A 17,622-nucleotide genomic window follows, 5' to 3' on the forward strand; every position below is an offset into this window, starting at 1 on the left:
ACGAAAAGATAATAAAATGGGCGGGTATTACATTAAAACAGAAGAAATTTAGATAATATGAGATTTAAGTAAACAAACCAGTTCATATTGCTTTTCCTGTCATTCGTATCATTTAACCTACAATACCTGCAAAAGCATAAAAATGATTAGTTTTATAAATCGGAAGCAAAAGTAGATAGTAGAAGATTCATGATTGCAAAACCAGTTTACAGAGCTTTTCATTTCTCATGGCGATCAATTCCACTGCAAAATAATCAAACATAAATACGATCAGTAGATCAACCATAAACAAAAAGATATTTAGAGATAAGAAAGATGACGCTAACCTCTTCAGGAATTCACCTGCAATATATGCCCAAAAAAGTACAGTAGATCAACAATAGAAATAAAGATGGTTTAGAGAGAAGAAAATTAACGCTAACCTCTTATGCCGATAAATTCACTTGCAATATTTACAAAAATATAATCGTTCAATAGCTCAATAATAAAAAGAAAGAAGATTTAGAGAGAAGGAAATAATCGGTAGAAAAAAGATGAAAGAGAAGAAAAATGATTGTGTATGAATCTGTGTCTATGCAAGTGTTTATATATAGAAAAACATGCGGGGTTATTTTCAACTTTTTTTATCTCAGAAAATGATTTTGGCTCTCAAAAAACCTTGCATTAGAGAGGATCCCAATTTGAGAATTCCCACCAAAGCTCAACATGAGAGAGTTTCTTTATGTAAGAACGATTTGATTGATTGTTAGTATAGAGGCTAATCAACTTTGCTTTTTTTCAGAGTTCATGCCATTAGCTGCTGGATTCAGCAGGTAAAAGAAACAATTCTTGGAGGTTATTTATTAACCTTTGGTTTGAAGCATGTAATTTTTAAAATAAATAAATTAAAATAGATAAATCTCTTCGGTCAGTTTGGCGGAAACTCTCGTTGTTTCCCACAAAAAATTCATTGCTTTTATGGTAGTAAAGATAAAGATATAGATATAGATATAGATATAGATATAGATTGTATTGATTATATTCCATAATTATTCATAGTGAACAACAAAGAAGACAAAAAAATTATACTACCAAATAAGAAGGGTTATACGAGAAGAAAAAAAAGATTTTTTTTTATCAAAACTATAACAAATGTGGTCTCTATTTATAGATGATGAAATATTATGAATTTTAGTATAACTTTTATAATTTTTTAATATAATATAGAGAAGATATATAAATTTTAAAAAAATATTTATCAACCAATGAGATTGTGTCATTTATTACATTGATTTCTTCATTGATCATTGATTTTATGGAGTAACATCTTATTACTCATGTCAATTACACCCTTCACATGCATCTATCATATCATACATCTTATAATAAATTTCTATAATATATACTAAAAGACTTATATAATATAGTCAAAAAAAATTTCATGAAACTGAGTGGGAAAATGGATTGTTTGGTATTTCGCTTTTATGTATGTATAGATAGGGAATTATTATAAAGAAATGACAAAATAAATTAAAACAAATAAATAAAAGTCATAAGTTGCAATATAAAATACAAATAATCTTGGAATAATTTAAATTTTGGGAATTAGAGAACATTTCATTCTCATCATCCATGGTGAATAAATTCTTTAAAAAAAAGAGAAATTATAATATAGAAGAAAGATTATACGTAGAGAAAAATAGATATATTTTTTTAATAGAACTATAGCAAATGTGATCTCAATTTGTAGAGGATGAAAAAATATGAATTTTGGTATAATTTTTATATATATTTAATTTAATATATAAAAGATATTTGAATAATAAATAAAATATTTATTGACTAATGAGATTATAACAAATGGCATAATCCCATTGGTCAATAAAAAAAATTGAGAAAGAGACCACTTGATCTTGCTTTACCCAATGGACAAAAAGAGTGTGATTTGACAAATTGACATCTTTTATTCTCTATATCAAATAAGTCATATATTAATAGTGTATATTATATGCTAATACAATTTTATAATTAGTTATCAATATGTTATGAAAGTGGGCGGAAAAATTTCCTTGCCATGTACTCTGGCTTTATATATTTATATAGATTATATAGATATCTCAAATTTTAGTTTGCTGCATGATACAGTAGTGAATTAAGCTAGGACATATAATAAGTAAAAGGATAAAATATTAATATATAGCTTTAAATTAGTATGGAAGAGATGAATTAAGAATATGTAATTATTATTTTTATTAAAGTACAATTGCAATGTTTAAAAATTTAGAATTTAAATAAATTAAAATTTTGAAACGTAAAGAATTACTATCAAAAGTATGAAATTCTTAAATATAAATATCATAACCTAATTAGTATTAATATATTTTATATTAAATTTTAATTTTGTACATGATATATTGAATTGGGTTAAGAACAACAAAAATAGAAATATTAACTATATATTTTAAGATAATTTGATAGATGAGTTAAGAACATGTGATAATTTTTTTAATTAAGGTTTAATGTAATGTTCTAAAAATTAAGAATTTACAGAAAAGAAAAATATAAAGAATTAAATCAAAATTATAAAATTCTTAAAATCAAAATTATAAACTTAATTAGTAACAATATATCATATGCATCAAATTTAAAATTCTTTAAATTCTTTTATTTTTTGAACCCCGATAAAAAATAATCAAATATACTTTTTCAACTCATTTAATTAACATTTTATAGATATAACTAATATTTTACTATCTCTTTAAAAGTAAATTGAAATATGGAAAGTAAAGGTATATACCTTATTAAAATACTACTCCATGTATTTTGGAAAGTAACATATATAATCTTTTAAATTTGTATTTTTGAAAGTAATCGTATACAGTTAAGGTTCCAAAATTAGTACTCTTATAAATAAATAATCTGTTTTATGAATGTAGGAGTAATTAATAATGTATATGAACAACTTAGAAATTTAATTAAAAATAAAATACGTACAAAGGAATATAAAATTACAAAACATCATTTCCCATTCCATTGCTTCAAGACTTTAATTTGTACGTTTATAAGATTGGATAATTGATTTGTTACAGGTAGATTTATAACAGCGATAATTTAGTAAATAAACAATATAATTAATAACAAAAATAATTTTAATAGAACTGATTGGTCCTATTTATAAAGTAAGGGTATTACTCACTTGGAATGTTTCCTAATTTTGATGCTGAAAGCATAACTTGATTTTGGAAAGGTTGTTTTTCATATATGTTATGTCGGGTCGGATATGCGACGGTTCCGGGTCCCAATTTATTTTTTCATGGAAAATAATACTACTTAGTACTATATATAATACTACCACAATCTATTTTTTGGCGCCGCTCCCAATTTCAAGTTTAGTTCTCAAGGTAATCTCCTCTCATTCTACACTTATTTCCAAGATCCAATATTTATGACAATGACTTCTGCTTTTGAATTATAGAAAAGCTTAATTGTACTTCTATTTAAACTATAAGGTTTTTTAGTCACCCTACTCCCAATCTCTGTGTGTTTTTGAGGTTAGTTTTTTATGAATAAAATCAACGCGATTAGGAATCTCTCTGTGAAATCATAAATCCTATTTAGATGAGTATAAGGCAAGTCATTAATCTTATAAATAGGACACCAATACCATGGGAGAGCCCAAATTCGAGGTGGTGTGAATTTGCTGTGGATAAGAAAAAGAGAGTTGGTGTGAATTTCCAGTTTAATCACGTAAAGTTTTATACAGAAAGAAACGATTTCATGTGTTGTCTTTTACAACTATAATTCATGGAAAAGTTTTTTTTGGTGTGTAATCTATGGCAAGCTTATCTGTATAATCTCTGATTTTTTTTCATACTACTTGCAAGACTGTGTTAGTTTTTAGTAATCTAGGCGGCTTATGTATAGTTTATTGTTTAGGTACAAAGTTAGAATATGATCTCCAAAGGCTCAATTCATGGAAGAATCAAGCAAAATTTCTTCAAATATCTACCATCAGATATCCTCACCGTTATCCTATTGAGACTCCCTCTTGATGACATTGCAACTTGCAAATGTGTTTGCAAATCATGGCTCAATCTCATTGAGACTCACTATTTTAACAAGTCCCATCTTTCTAAATCCTCCCCTTCCCTAGTGGTCTCGATACCGTCTACAAATTCAAATTGGTTCAATGTTTTTAAATTGGAAGAGAAGCTTAAGCACAAGCACAAGCAGTATTCAATCACCATGTTTGATTTCTCCCAAGCATCAACAATACAGGGTTCTGCCAACGGTCTACTTCTTCTGAAAAATCCATTTCGTAATCATCTTTATGTGTGTAATCCTATCACCCGTGAATTTGTTGAGCTCCGTGGCCATCTTACTCGCCCTCGAGAAGATTGTTATGGAATTGGAGTGAGCAGAATAAGCGGACAACATAAGGTTGTATATCTTAACCCTAACTATGACGGATGTCATGTATACACTCTTGAATCGGGATCTTCGTGGAGACCCGTTGAAGGTGTTATCCCCTCGTTTGATTGTTGTTACAGCTCTGTTGCTGCATTTGCTAGTGGCAATCTCCACTGGTTTGTTTCAAATGGAAGGGAGATTCCTTATATTTGCTGCTTTGATCTTGAGAAAGAATGTTTTAGTACATTCTCTCCACCACTTGAATGTCTCAAGAGACCTATCTTTAACAAGGGAATGTTGTATACTTTGGGGGATTGTCTGTGTTTTTGTGATGACGAACCAAAATATTACTGTGACTATGATCATGTTATCTGGTTGTTGAAGGAATATGAAGAAGTCGAGAAATGTTGGTGCGAGGTACATGTCAACATTAGGCAAGCACCTCTTTTAGAGGTCCTCATCAAACATCCTTATTATGGTCATGGTTTACACAAACGTCTTCAGCCTATCAATGTTTACGAGAATGGAGACATGTTGATGTTATGGAATGAGGAACACTTTCTATACTACTCTAAAAAGAAGAAAAGTCTTACAAAAATTGGTTTGTTTGGTAAGATGGGTGATGATTCTTTGTGTATTAATTCCATTCTTCTCACTCCAAGTTTCCTCTCACTCAAAAGACACTTTGGTATGCAGAATGTAATATCATTTTAGTTAGTTTTTTTTTTAATCCTCATCACGGTAATTTACTTGTGCTGACTTTTTAATGGATTGTTTAGTTAAAGAAACCTTTCACTTTATTTAGTTTATATATGGGTTGTAGTTTTGTTTATATATTTATTTTTGGCAAAATATATTATTAGGTCCTTATACTTTAATCAAAATGTTCATTAGGTTCTCGTACAATTTTTTGGTTTTAATAGGTTCTTATACCTTTCTCATAAATTTCATCACGATCCTCGTACAATTTTTTCGTTTTAGTAAGTCCTTATACTTTGATTATAACTTTTATTAGGTCCTTATACAATTTTTTATTTTAAAATATCTTTTACTTTTATCTTAGATAATAATTTATATTTAATTAAATTTAATGAACCTTTTAGTTTTATTATTTAACTTATCTTATGATTATAAATATTCAGGGAAACGTATCTTTCAATATAAATATAAATAATCAATTGAAAATTCAGATAATTATTCTAAAAAAAACTTAGATTTTAATCTTCAATCATCATGGTTAATTTTTTTATTATTCTCTACAATTATTGAGATTATTGGATAACAGGATGATATTATATTTATAGACTATGCTAAGTTAAATAATGAAATATTAAAAAGTTCATTAAGTTTAATTAAATTTAGATTATTATCCAAGATAAATGTAAAAAAGTCCCTAAAATAAAAGATTGTACAAGGACCTAATGAAAGTATAAAAGTATAAGGACCTACTAAAACGAAAAATTGTACGAGGACTTGATAAAAATATTGTGAAAAGTATAAGGACTTATTGAAACGAAAAAATTGTACAAAGACCTAATGAACATTTTGACTAAAGTATAAGGACCTAATAATGTGTTTTGCCTTTATTTTTCTTCATCGTCATTTTAGTTTACACTATATTCCTAATCTTTCTTGGCATATAATTGTATTTTTTTTCATTTGGCCATTATTAATTGTGCTGGTCTATATATTATAAACAAATTACCAAAAATGACGTTAAATTACTGCAATTTGTATTTTTATAAACTTAGTTAGACTAGTTAACTAAGTAATATTTCAAAACACCATCTTGACGCCAAGACTAAGCCTAAATTCAAATGTGAGGTTAATTTCACTAATGGTTACCAAACAATGATAGATGTATCAAATTGGTTAGTAGATAATACTTTAAAATGAGTTTAAACTTTTCAAATTGGTTACTAGAGATGCCAAGCAAGGTCACTATAACCATTTGAAAAAAATGTTGATGATGTGCAAACATAATCGTCTATTATATGAAGATTAGAATAGCCCTGAAGTTGTAGATGATGACTCTATCTTCAATAAACTTGGAGTTCGAGGAATCTATCATCCTCTTAATTATCCGACATTGTTATGTCTTAGTTGCTGCAACATTGTCTTCCTCATATCACAATGGGTCGTTTGATAAGAAAACAAAATATGATAAGAATATACATGATTCTGGGGCGGTGAGATGAGGCTAGAACTGTCTCAAATATTTCATTCTAGTTAAGGTAGAGTTTGTATTCTTTTTTATCCCATGAATGCAAAATATTATGCTTTCAACATATGAATATGGGTTTCTGAATTTTATTTCATTTTAACAATAATGCAGTACAAGTTCATGACAAGGTTGATTGTTGAGAAAAGTTAGTTTGTTACCTTTATTTGCAAACATACAATTGAGAGTAGGTAATTTAACTGTATTAAAAAGAATTACTACTAATAGTTATTTAAATCACAAATAATCAAATTATGATTCATTCTATAAGATCTGAAAACGTTATTAAATTATTATGTTTCAATTTTTAAATCTCTCGATTCAATGTTTGAATTCCGAATCCAATATGATTTACCAAAAATCGACCGAATTTTATTATAATGATTGTTTTACTAGCAATATTTATCTTTATTTAAAACAGAAAGAGCCAAAGAGGGCGAAATTAGTGCAATTTTTCGAAAGATAAATCATAATTTAATTTTGATTACAATATTAATATATACTAGTGTCTACTTCCGTCCGATGCACGGCTCAATTAATTTTATGAAAACTAATTTCATATATCACTTTTTGATTACTTGAATTTGAAAACTAAAAAAATCTAAACTTCCAAAACTTAACATATAGTACAAAATATTTACAACTGACATATATATAGACTACATATGTATTTGTTCTAAACTTTTCATCCTATTCTTTTTCACTTCTAGAATTCTCTACTTTTTTCTTATATATTCTATTTATTTCTATATATTTCTACTATAAATTATCTTTAATTTTTAATTACAAAAATTAGACTTATTGTGTATTTGAACACATTCCGTGCAATGAACATGCAAAAATAAGAAGACGATGAAGCGCAACTCAGTTGATAAAACGTTTTTTTTTCAATCCAATAGCTTAGGATTTTAAGTCATCATGAGAATAAATAGAGAATCATTATTGATATTTTTTTTAAAAAAAATTATAGATTAAGTAGGTTTTCAAAAGCATAAAAAATTTTAAGATAGAGAATTATTATTAACTTATAGTTCGACACTTTGACTTGTTTTTTTAGTGAAATGACTGATTTAAAAAAATTGGCTATTAATTTTTTTTAATAATGTGACCATTACAATTCCTGATGACATGTAAGTTGTGAGATAAAAATGTACATATACAAAAGTTAAGGCTAAAATATAAATTAACTGAATTAAAGGAATTTGATTGTAACCACCCCATTAATTATTTGCTTAAACATTAATTCAAATTTATTTAGAAATTATCCTAAATTGTTATCACAACATTAAATATTTATTTAAATATTAATTAAAATTTATTTTTAAAAAATAGTCACTCCAAAATTTACAAGAATTCAAATTCATACCTAGAATTCATAAATATTCAAATATAAACCAAAACTCGTATTTTATATAGTTTATTCATAAATCTTCAGAAACCCTTCTTCTTCTTCTTCTCTCTCCACTGCCAGCGCTCGCGCCTCTTCGAGATTCTCATCCACCGCCGCGCCTCCATCGACGTCGTCCAAGCCCTAGATTCCGTTGCCGGAGCTGCGGAGGCTTTTCGGATTTCGAAATCGTGAGAGTTTCGAAATCCGTTTATTTCTCGTTGCTCTTTGCGGCTAATCGATTTGCTTCCAGGTACGGCGACAATCTATAACACTTTACCCGCGTATTTCTATGAATTTTGATGTGATTTGATCTGATTGGTAGGAATTGATCCGTAAAGTTAGTTTTTTTAATCAACTGCGGCGAGATTAATTCGATGTTGATGTGTTTAGGGCTGTTTGTAGGTGAGATTGAGGATGGCAGCGGCGTTAGTAGCTCAGCAACTTGTTACTGCTAGTGTTGTAAGTTTTTTTTTTATTGAGGAATTTTTATTATATTTCTGTTGCTGTTGTTATTGCTAATTCCGCTCTTTGGTGTTGAGCTAGGTTGGGAACGCATTTGTGACGCAGTATTATCACATTCTGCATCTATCGCCGGGGCATACTCATCGATTTTATCAGGACATAAGTATGCTTGGTCGTCAAGAGGAGGATGGCACCATGACCATCACCACCACTATGGAAGTAATTCCACTCCCTCTACTGCTTAATGTTTGTGAAGTTTGATTTTTTAGAACTTTTTTATTGATTGTGAGAACCATTAGGCAAAGGAAAGGTCTTATCTTATGTTTGTGTATGTTTGTCGATGCAGTCACGAAATTTGTTTTTGAATTCTCAAAATAATTGTGATTTGAGGTGTATTTTTGGATCAATAAGTGAATGTTGATTATTTTGATAAAATGTTCACTGTTGTGCTGATATGATGTGATTGCACAGGCCATCAATGCGAAGATTCTTTCCCTGAACAATAATATGTTCAAAGCAGAGATTAAATCAGTAGATTCTCAAGAGTCCTTTAGTGGTGGAGTTCATGTTCTTGTGACTGGCTGTATGAGGGCGGAGGACAACTCATGCTACACTTTTGTGCAGTCATTTTTCCTTGCCCCGCAGGACAAGGGTTACTTTGTTTTGAATGATACGTTTCGGTATTTGGATAGTGTCCCTGCGAACCCAGCTGTGGTCAATGACGTTGTGGTGCCTGCCTCTACTGAGCTAGGTTGCCTATATATACCTTACTACTTTTATACTTGTCCTATTTTTTGCCGATTGTGAAGTGATAAAATCGTACTCGTTTTAGTATCTGCCGTCCCAGCAACAATTGTGGAGAATCATGTCCCTGTCAACGAGGATAGCGCACCTCCTGTGGGAGAAGCTGTGGCAGGAGAAGTATCTGCTGTCCCAGCAACAATTGTTGAGGAAGAAATCTCGGTGGCTGAGGTCGTTGATGAAGTTGAAGACGATGCCCAAAAGATTGTTGAATCTAGTGCCAAAATTGAAGAATTGCCAAAGAAATCTTATGCCTCTATTGTAAGTAGGACACAGGTAATGAAGTTGAGATCTTTATCCTTTGTCTCATAGTTTTGTGGTTATTATGGTCGAAGTGCTGACTGAACTGTGCTGACTGATCTTTATCCTTTGATCTCAAGGGAAATGTTGCATCTTCCCCACCTCCACAAGTGACTCCTCGAAAAGCTCCACCAATGAGTGTAGAGCCAGTGCATCCACCTTCTGCCCCAGCAACTGTTGGACCTGTTTCTGGTTCGGAAGTTGTTGATAATGGAAATAACCCAGATGGTGAAGGTATGATATTCTAACTTTCATTTTCCTTTAAGAGAACTGGTTGTCTAGCCTTGAATTATGTTTTCTTCTATTTTTCTAATGTACCCTCCTTTATTTATGCAGCTGATGGTTACTCAATATACATAAGGGGTCTCCCTATGAATGCTACCGAGAGCTTACTTGAGGAAGTATTCAAGAAATTCGGTACTATCAAGCCCGATGGAATTCAAGTCAGGAGCAACAGAGTATGTTCATTTCTGACTAATCACTAATGTTTTCGATTAATTGTGGCACATCACATGCAAGGGAGTGTCAATCTTTATAGATACAAAATAGCACTCCTAACTATTTTTTGCTGTAGCATCAAGCCTTTTGTTTTGGCTTTGTGGAATTTGAGGATGCAAGTTCTGTAGAAAAAGCTCTCGAGGTATGTATTTTATGCTCAAATGCAACATGAAGCTCTTAAAACATGTGTCTAATCTAGATCATATATGTAGTTTATGTTTGTTAGAAGCAAGCTATTCAAGTCTTAGAATTGGATGTTTTAAGCTGAACTTGTGTTTTTACTTTTACGTAATATAATAATTTTCTGCATATGTTGTCTCAACTTCTTCACCTGTGGATACATGGCTTATATGATTGACGAAGCTTCCTTTGTGTTTTCTGACCAAGTTCATGTGTAGAACTTATTCAGTTCCGTATAATACTTCTTTACACATAATATAACACCTTATACACTGAAATGAGTCCAATACGTTGAATCTATGCAAGAATCAGTTGTCATGTATATGAAGCTCTCTCAACATGAAGCTGGGGGGCTAATCTCCGAGTTTGATACTTGGTTTTTACATGAACTCAATTTTTCAGGCTTCTCCCGTGACAATTGGTGCACGGAAAGCATTTGTTGAGGAGAAGAGGTCTACTAACACTCGAGGAAATCCCAAGGGGAGATTTCAACCAGGAAGAGGTTCTGGTGGATTCAGAAATGAAGGAGTAAGAGGACGTGGGAACTACGGAGGTGGGAGGGGATACGGGAGGGGTGATTTCAATGGAAGGGGTGGTGAGTTCGGTGGCAGGGGTGGCAGGTCCTCAAATCGCGATGGATATCAGAGGTCTGAAAACATGAGCAACAATGGTGGCAGTCACATGAACCGCACTGGTGGCTTCCCAAACGGCAACACAAATAGTGTCGCTGTCGCTCCTCGGGTTTCTGCTACTGCTTGAGCGATGAAGGTAGGTAGTCAGTGTGTGGCTTCAACTAGGTGGATTTAATTTAGTTTTTATTCAAATCCGTAGGGAATTTTTACATCATCAAAAATCAAAATTAATTTTGTCGAACAGCTTAGTCCCTATTTTGCCGGTTTTGTTCTCAGTTTTTGCATTCTTGGGTACAGTTTTTTATGAGTAGGATGAGGTTTAGTTTTTTTTTTGAATTAGCATTAAAAATATTTTGTACTGGGCTCATTTATTGGAATGAAATTCAGTTTCCCATTTATTTGTTGCTTATCACAGTGGTGGTTTAATATTCTGTGTCATTTGGAATAACAAAAAGTCAAAAACGTTACTATCAAATTTTTTCAGTACTTTACTATCAAATTTTTACAAGGTGATGAGTACTTGAAAATTACTACTATGAAATTGCAAGAATACTCCGCATTTGGTTGTAGTTTTATTTGTATTATGTGAAAGAAAAACATTTTAGTATTATTAGTGTCTTGGCTATAAAATTTGAATATCCCAATAGTATTGACGTGTTTTCTTCCCCTTAAAATAACACTAATTTCGAATTTGGCCTAAGGGTCCTATTCTAATGCTTATAGCACCTTAATCCAAAATCAAGACTAAATCTTCACCCTTGGATTTTAAAATGAGTGGATGAGATTAAAGTTCACAAAATCTCAATAAATAGTAGACAAAATATCAACAAAAGGATAATATCGTCATTATGTTATCATATGATAATTTTCGTTAGTGTTTTTTTATATCAACATTGTGTATTACAAATATCAACAATATGATATTAAATATCAACATAAGGACAAGAAAATATCAACACATTTTTATTGAGATTGGACATGCATAATATTGAGATTTTGCCTATAATATATTGAGATTTTTTGTTGTATTTGTTGAAAATAGTTGCTTATCAACATGTATACGAAAATTGAAATATAATTTATCAAATTTCATCACCCGAATGTCGTCGGAACATATGCAATTGAGATCTCATTGGAATCCTTATTAAATTATCTTTAATTTGATATATTTTTTGCGAAAAAATAATTTAAATTGAGAGAGTTACGTAAATTTAAAGATTTGAGATGATTCTGAGGAGAGAGAAAATAGTTAGTTATAATTACTACATATAGGATTTGACATTAATACCCTTTTAATTTAATTAATAATTATTTAAATTTAAAATATATTAAACTTGGCATTATATTAACCACAAGATCTTCTAAAATGGTTGAAAATTGATCTCAATTTGGGATTGGTAATTAGTTAGCAATTAATTATATCCCTATGGCATAATATTCTTTCCATCTTATTGTAAGCTTGTCATATTTGTTATTAGGAATTCATAGTAAAAGTCATTTTTCTCTTTATTGCAATAAAAGCAACTTATATAATTTCTATTATTCTATGTTGTTCCATCTAGTCAATAAACATCAATTCTCCCGAATCAATAGAAACATGGGAAATAGCTAATAATCCTATGACAAAAAATTGTTTTCTCTCCTACATACATAGCAAAGTAATAAGTAGAAATTTCACTAAAATATAAACGAGATCGAGAGATAAACCATACTAAAAAGAAGAACATCAAGAAAACACAAACACCGACAACTATGTTATGCAACTACAAGTAGTATATACCACAAATCAAATCAAAGTAGATTATTAAATAAGATGAACAAGATCTATCTATGATCAGCATTGTTATGAACCTTCTTGCTACTCTTATGCAAATGCAACCACCCAATCCCCTTAATCGCCTTGGAAATCTTGACAAGATTCGGCCTTGCCACTCCAAGATTCATCTTCCCCGCCGACATCTTCAACGCCTGCAAACAACACAGCTGTATCTCATTCTCATCCTCTTCCTCCTCCACATCATCAACTTTCCTTCTCCTCCCAACGCCACTCTTCTTCGAATCCACCTCGTGCGCCTCCCACAGCGAGTCCATCCCCTCTCCTCCACCGCCTCCTCCGCTGTGCCTCTCCTCGAACAGTTTTCCGGCCAGCGTCCTCCTCCACTCCCTCTCCCTCCTCATCGACCCGCAGCTCGAGAGCGAGTTTGATCTCGACACGACCACATTCGATCCGTTCATGATCACTGAATCATCAAGCCTCTTCTCCTCCTCCATCGCCGGAGTCTTGAATTTTCCGGCGGCGGCGATCGGAGCTTCTCCGGCGAGGCCCGGCAGCGGAATCGGCTCCAAAATGGGATCTTTTTGGGGGGTCTGGTGTAACTCCTCTCTCACCTCTGCCATTGATGGAGGGCCGAAGAAGATTTCGTAAAGTTCAGAGCTTTGGAGCTCTTCATTGGGATGGTGATCTTTGTTGAGCTGCAGTCTCTGTAGGAAGGCGAGGGAGATGAGGGAAGTGGTGAGGAAGAGAGGGGAGAGGAAGGAGAGGAGCTTGAGGAGGTAGGGGGAGAAGAAGATGAAGTAGGAGAAGTAGAGGGGATGAGAGAGAATGGAGGAGTAGAGGAGAATGAAGAAGTCAGAGATGAGAAGACTAGAAAAATGAGACTTGGAGATGCACAGCTCAGACATTTCTGGGAATAATAGAAAAATGGGAGATGGTGAAGAAATGGGGAAGAAGAATTAGAAGAAGGAATCTTGGTGATTGGGAAGTCTAGTTGTGGAAGTAGTGAATGCGGCGTGAATAAAGGGAAGAGAAATTTGTTTAAGTAAGAGAGAGAAACAATGCAATGGAAGAAAAGGGTGATTTGCTTTGGAAAGAAAAGCTTTTTGCATTTCTTGATTCCATTGAACAACCGAAATTATGACCTTTTCTATTATGTTAAAAGGATTGGAGTGTAGTGTTTTAAGCTCTATTTGAGGAATGTGCTTATAAACTTATGTGGGATCAGATATGCTAAACATGTCTTCAAATAGAGATTTACAATGAATGATCTAATAATTATGTAAATAAATGATTTTGTGAGTATCACGTGGAGTGAAATAAATTAAATGTTACACGGACATGGAGTAGTAAACATTGATTTATATAACTATATATCACAGTACAGAAGCAAAATCAATACAACCATCTTGGAGGCTGAGTTATAAGTAACAAACCCAAATTTATTCGATATTTTTGTCATATGTAGAAGTACAAGAAAAAAATATAACTATGCCTATGACATTTTTTTGGATTATTGAATTATATTCTAGTTTTGCACTGGCTATCTTTTTGCATCATCTTGAATTAGGCTTTAAATAAATCGATTGCTACACATAACATACTAATTAATATAGATCATGCAGTGTAATGGGAAATAATTAAGTTAATCCTATCTAATTAATGCACTTAAAGTAGTCGGCAAAGAACCAACGTACACATACATCACATGGGCGAGAAAGAATAATTAAATTTAGAGATGAAGCAAAGTCAAAGGCTATCAATTACATTCAATAATAACACACTTTAACACTATAATCTCTGCCTCGACATTCTCCACAATACAAAAAGGCAAAAATTGTAAAAAAGAAATAATGACATGTAAGGACAAATTTGACTAATCCGAGTTCTATATGGCAGAGAATATGCATCGAAGCATCTTGCAAATAATTAAAGCATCAATCCATCTTTTAAATGCACAAATGAATAGCACCCTAGTAGTTGAAATAGATCATGACAATCCACCCCTACAGATTGTTCAATCAAGATCAACCATAACCGAAGAATGGATCAAAATCAAATTATTAATGTGGTAGTGATTAAAGGCAAGCATCAATAATGAGGGAGGTACATAAGATAAAGGGGGTTAATTGATGGTGAATTCTAAAGGGTTTTCTGGTTTGGAAAAAAAAGAAGCTCAAAGTCTTCAACTTCACATGGGAAGACACTCAATTACCACATTGCACACACCACCTTTTTTCACAACCACCACCAAGCCTTTTTTCTCTGATTAGTGGACCCCTAATTGTCTGCTGTGACCATTTTCACAATTTTTACAGTGTCAATCTTGTGAGAACATTCACTATGTAACTGTAAATCCCACAACAAACTTCACCAGGCAAGTCAAAGCTTTCACAAGTGAAAGCATAAAGTAATTCTTCTATCATCTAAAGGTAGCAACTATGCAAGATTTTCATGAATATAATAAAGCAGACAAAGTAAAGGGGGAAATAATTCAGAATCTCTCTGGTAGACATATCATAGATACCCATATCATCCAGAAGGGGGGAGGAATTAACCACGAAGCATAAAGTAATTCTTCTATCATCTAAAGAGGGAAATAATTCAGAATCCCTCTGGAAGATATATACCAAACATCCAGAAGGGATGGGGAATTAACCACTAAATATGAACAAGCATAACATATAGATATATGAGCATCATTTAACAGAAGCGGAGAACTTGAGACGAGTAGATTTATCAGAAATAAGCTTCACTAAATAAAAACCAATATCTTGTTACACATAGTCTAGAGAAACAAACTCGATATTCAAGTTTAGAGAGTTGCACTTATAAAGTGCACATCTAGACACTTGGAAACTCCATCCAAACTAGTGCTTGCATAATGCACGCTTACTCGTTCATAACAGGTTTGTTCTCATTTGCCTTTGGCCTATGTTCCTTCGGCTTCTGCTCTTCAGTTTTCCTTTTGAAATGAATCAGCACCAATGTCAGAGAAATTAAATTATTGAATCAAAAACATTGTTCTTGTTCTACTAAAAAAGTCATATACAGTTTTTTTTAACTATGAGTTTCAAGTATAAGAGAAACCACATAGAAAAAGATACATGTGGGCACAGAAAATACATAAATCGGTTGATAGATTCCTTACAAAAACCAGCACTGGATGTCAATTATCTTTAAATGAGAGCATAAAGAAAACAAGTACTAACTCATTGCTAGATTCCTTATAAAACACAGGACATATATCATCTCCAAATGAGAAGCAAGCAAGTTACATAAAGTGAAGCCAAACAATGATAACCATGGAAAAATTCAAAATTAAGCAGAAATAAAGTACAACTTGCACTCCAATTACCCCTCTCAACTCTGGCAGAAAAAAATCACTCAATCTGTATATGTAATTACATTTCTACAGTGATAAATTGCGGAAAATATATAAATTGGAATATATGTTTATATTCCAAACCAGCTGGGAGCTACAATAATTAATTAAACAAGAATATGCAGGAAAGAAAAAAAGTTTACATTTTGTACATAGACTTACAGTTCTAACTCATTCAATCAATGGAAAATTCAAAATTCTATAAATATGCAAATATCACAAGAAGCTCGAGTTAGCATAGTTTATTGCAAAATCAATTAATCGAGCAATATTAGATCACTCCAAATAAAGCAACAATCAATGAACAAAGAAAAACATCAACATAACAATCAATCTTCGAATTTTAGGGTTCGTGAAATTTGTTGTAATTTTATAAACAAAACCACAAAATCACAGAATCATTATACATTTATAAAATCACAGAATCATTATACATTCAAGGCAGCAACTAACAAGCAACAAATCCGGCGGAAACCAGTTTTGTGCAACGTAAATTGAAAAAAAATCAAAACCTAAAGAACTTCAAATTCGAGTAGAGATATACCTCTTGTCGGAGGCGCCGCCCTTCTGGCTGAGGAACGAACGGAAAAGTGGCGAATTCACGTCGTAAATCATTTTCACAGATCAATTCAACGGCGCAAGAAAAACCCTAATCTCTCAAATTTTGGGAAACTTCGTTTAGCTGAAGAGCTCTTTAATTCAATTAGGGTCTAAATATTATAAGCCTATTAAAACTTTATAATGGGCCTAGGCCCAACAGCTTTGATCATTTGACCAAATTTTGATAAATTTATTCATGAGATAAATGTTGATTGATCTAGAATTTCCATAAAAAAAAAAATCATTTTCAAATAGTGTTCGATCAATTATATATTAATTTGCCTAATTAAAGATGAAACAAGATCCGTCTTTCCTAATGGATTACTCTCGATTCGAATTGAAGAAGCAACATAACACAATAAATCCGAGTTTTCCTCATGAATCGTTAAAACTTGAATCTCATTAAATCTGAATCAGATTGAATAAAGGTTCTTCAACATGTTTCGATGATTCAACCAGAATGAAAATATGTCCAGGAAAAATATTTGTTTACAAAAAAATCAAGTAAAAAGATAAAAAAAAATTAGAAACTTAGTTACTCCCTCTGTCCCAGAAAGATTGTCCATTTATTTTTTCACACTTGTTTTGCAAAAATAATAATAAATAATTAAAGTAGAGAAAAAGTAAAGTAAAAGAGAGAATAATGTAGAGAATAGTCTTACCTACATTATTCTTTCTTTTATTTTACTTTCTTTCAACTTTACTTATTTATTATTATTTTAGCAAAATGAGTGCAGAAAATAAACTGGGACAATCTTTCTGGACGGAGGGAGTATAACCTAACCACCTTATATTTTGAGATGAATAACAATTATGAATTATGAAGTCTTGAGGAAGTCTTTCTATGACTTGATCAACTTTTCATACTTGTCATTGCCATGACCATGGAGAAAAAAGACTTAAAAATGAAGTCGTCTAAAAAAATAAAAATAAATGAACTTGGCCAAGTCTTTGAATATATACCTAAACCATCAAAATAATTCCACGACG

At 31.8% G+C, this 17,622-nt stretch overlaps 2 protein-coding genes across 3 annotated transcripts; one reads left to right on the forward strand and one right to left on the reverse strand.

Annotated features, from left to right (window-relative positions):
- Positions 1-8,043: 8,043 nt before the first annotated feature.
- LOC125190760 (nuclear transport factor 2-like) lies at positions 8,044-11,280 on the forward strand. 2 transcript variants are annotated; one of them, XM_048088148.1, is made up of 9 exons: positions 8,044-8,250; positions 8,391-8,459; positions 8,544-8,681; positions 8,934-9,213; positions 9,295-9,539; positions 9,644-9,797; positions 9,900-10,021; positions 10,138-10,203; positions 10,644-11,280. In XM_048088148.1, exons 2-9 carry the CDS (start codon positions 8,415-8,417, stop codon positions 10,998-11,000), a joined length of 1,407 nt encoding a protein of 468 aa, XP_047944105.1. In that variant the 5' UTR covers positions 8,044-8,250; positions 8,391-8,414; the 3' UTR covers positions 11,001-11,280. The 2 variants fall into 2 exon arrangements, with proteins under 2 accessions (XP_047944105.1, XP_047944106.1); XM_048088149.1 differs by having other exon boundaries at positions 9,310-9,539.
- Positions 11,281-15,382: 4,102 nt separating this feature from the next.
- LOC125191411 (wound-induced basic protein) lies at positions 15,383-16,740 on the reverse strand. Its single transcript, XM_048088972.1, has 2 exons — positions 16,577-16,740; positions 15,383-15,612 (listed from the first exon to the last, which is right to left on the reverse strand). Exons 1-2 carry the CDS (start codon positions 16,645-16,647, stop codon positions 15,540-15,542), a joined length of 144 nt encoding a protein of 47 aa, XP_047944929.1. The 5' UTR covers positions 16,648-16,740; the 3' UTR covers positions 15,383-15,539.
- Between the last annotated feature and the right edge of the window lie 882 nt (positions 16,741-17,622).

This window comes from Salvia hispanica, chromosome 5 (genome assembly GCF_023119035.1).
Source record: "Salvia hispanica cultivar TCC Black 2014 chromosome 5, UniMelb_Shisp_WGS_1.0, whole genome shotgun sequence".
Taxonomy (NCBI): domain Eukaryota; kingdom Viridiplantae; phylum Streptophyta; class Magnoliopsida; order Lamiales; family Lamiaceae; genus Salvia; species Salvia hispanica.

What these genes read in the sequence shown, in the direction of transcription:
- LOC125191411 (XM_048088972.1), bottom strand. Translation starts at nt 16,647, where the DNA reads ATGATTTACGACGTGAATTCGCCACTTTTCCGTTCGTTCCTCAGCCAG. An exon ending in GGCGGCGCCTCCGACAAGAG is followed by an intron (nt 15,613 to 16,576) that starts GTATATCTCTAC and finishes TCATTTCAAAAG; the next exon opens with GAAAACTGAAGAGCAGAAGC.
- LOC125190760 (XM_048088148.1), top strand. Translation starts at nt 8,415, where the DNA reads ATGGCAGCGGCGTTAGTAGCTCAGCAACTTGTTACTGCTAGTGTT. An exon ending in GCCTGCCTCTACTGAGCTAG is followed by an intron (nt 9,214 to 9,294) that starts GTTGCCTATATA and finishes TACTCGTTTTAG; the next exon opens with TATCTGCCGTCCCAGCAACA. An exon ending in AAATAACCCAGATGGTGAAG is followed by an intron (nt 9,798 to 9,899) that starts GTATGATATTCT and finishes TTATTTATGCAG; the next exon opens with CTGATGGTTACTCAATATAC.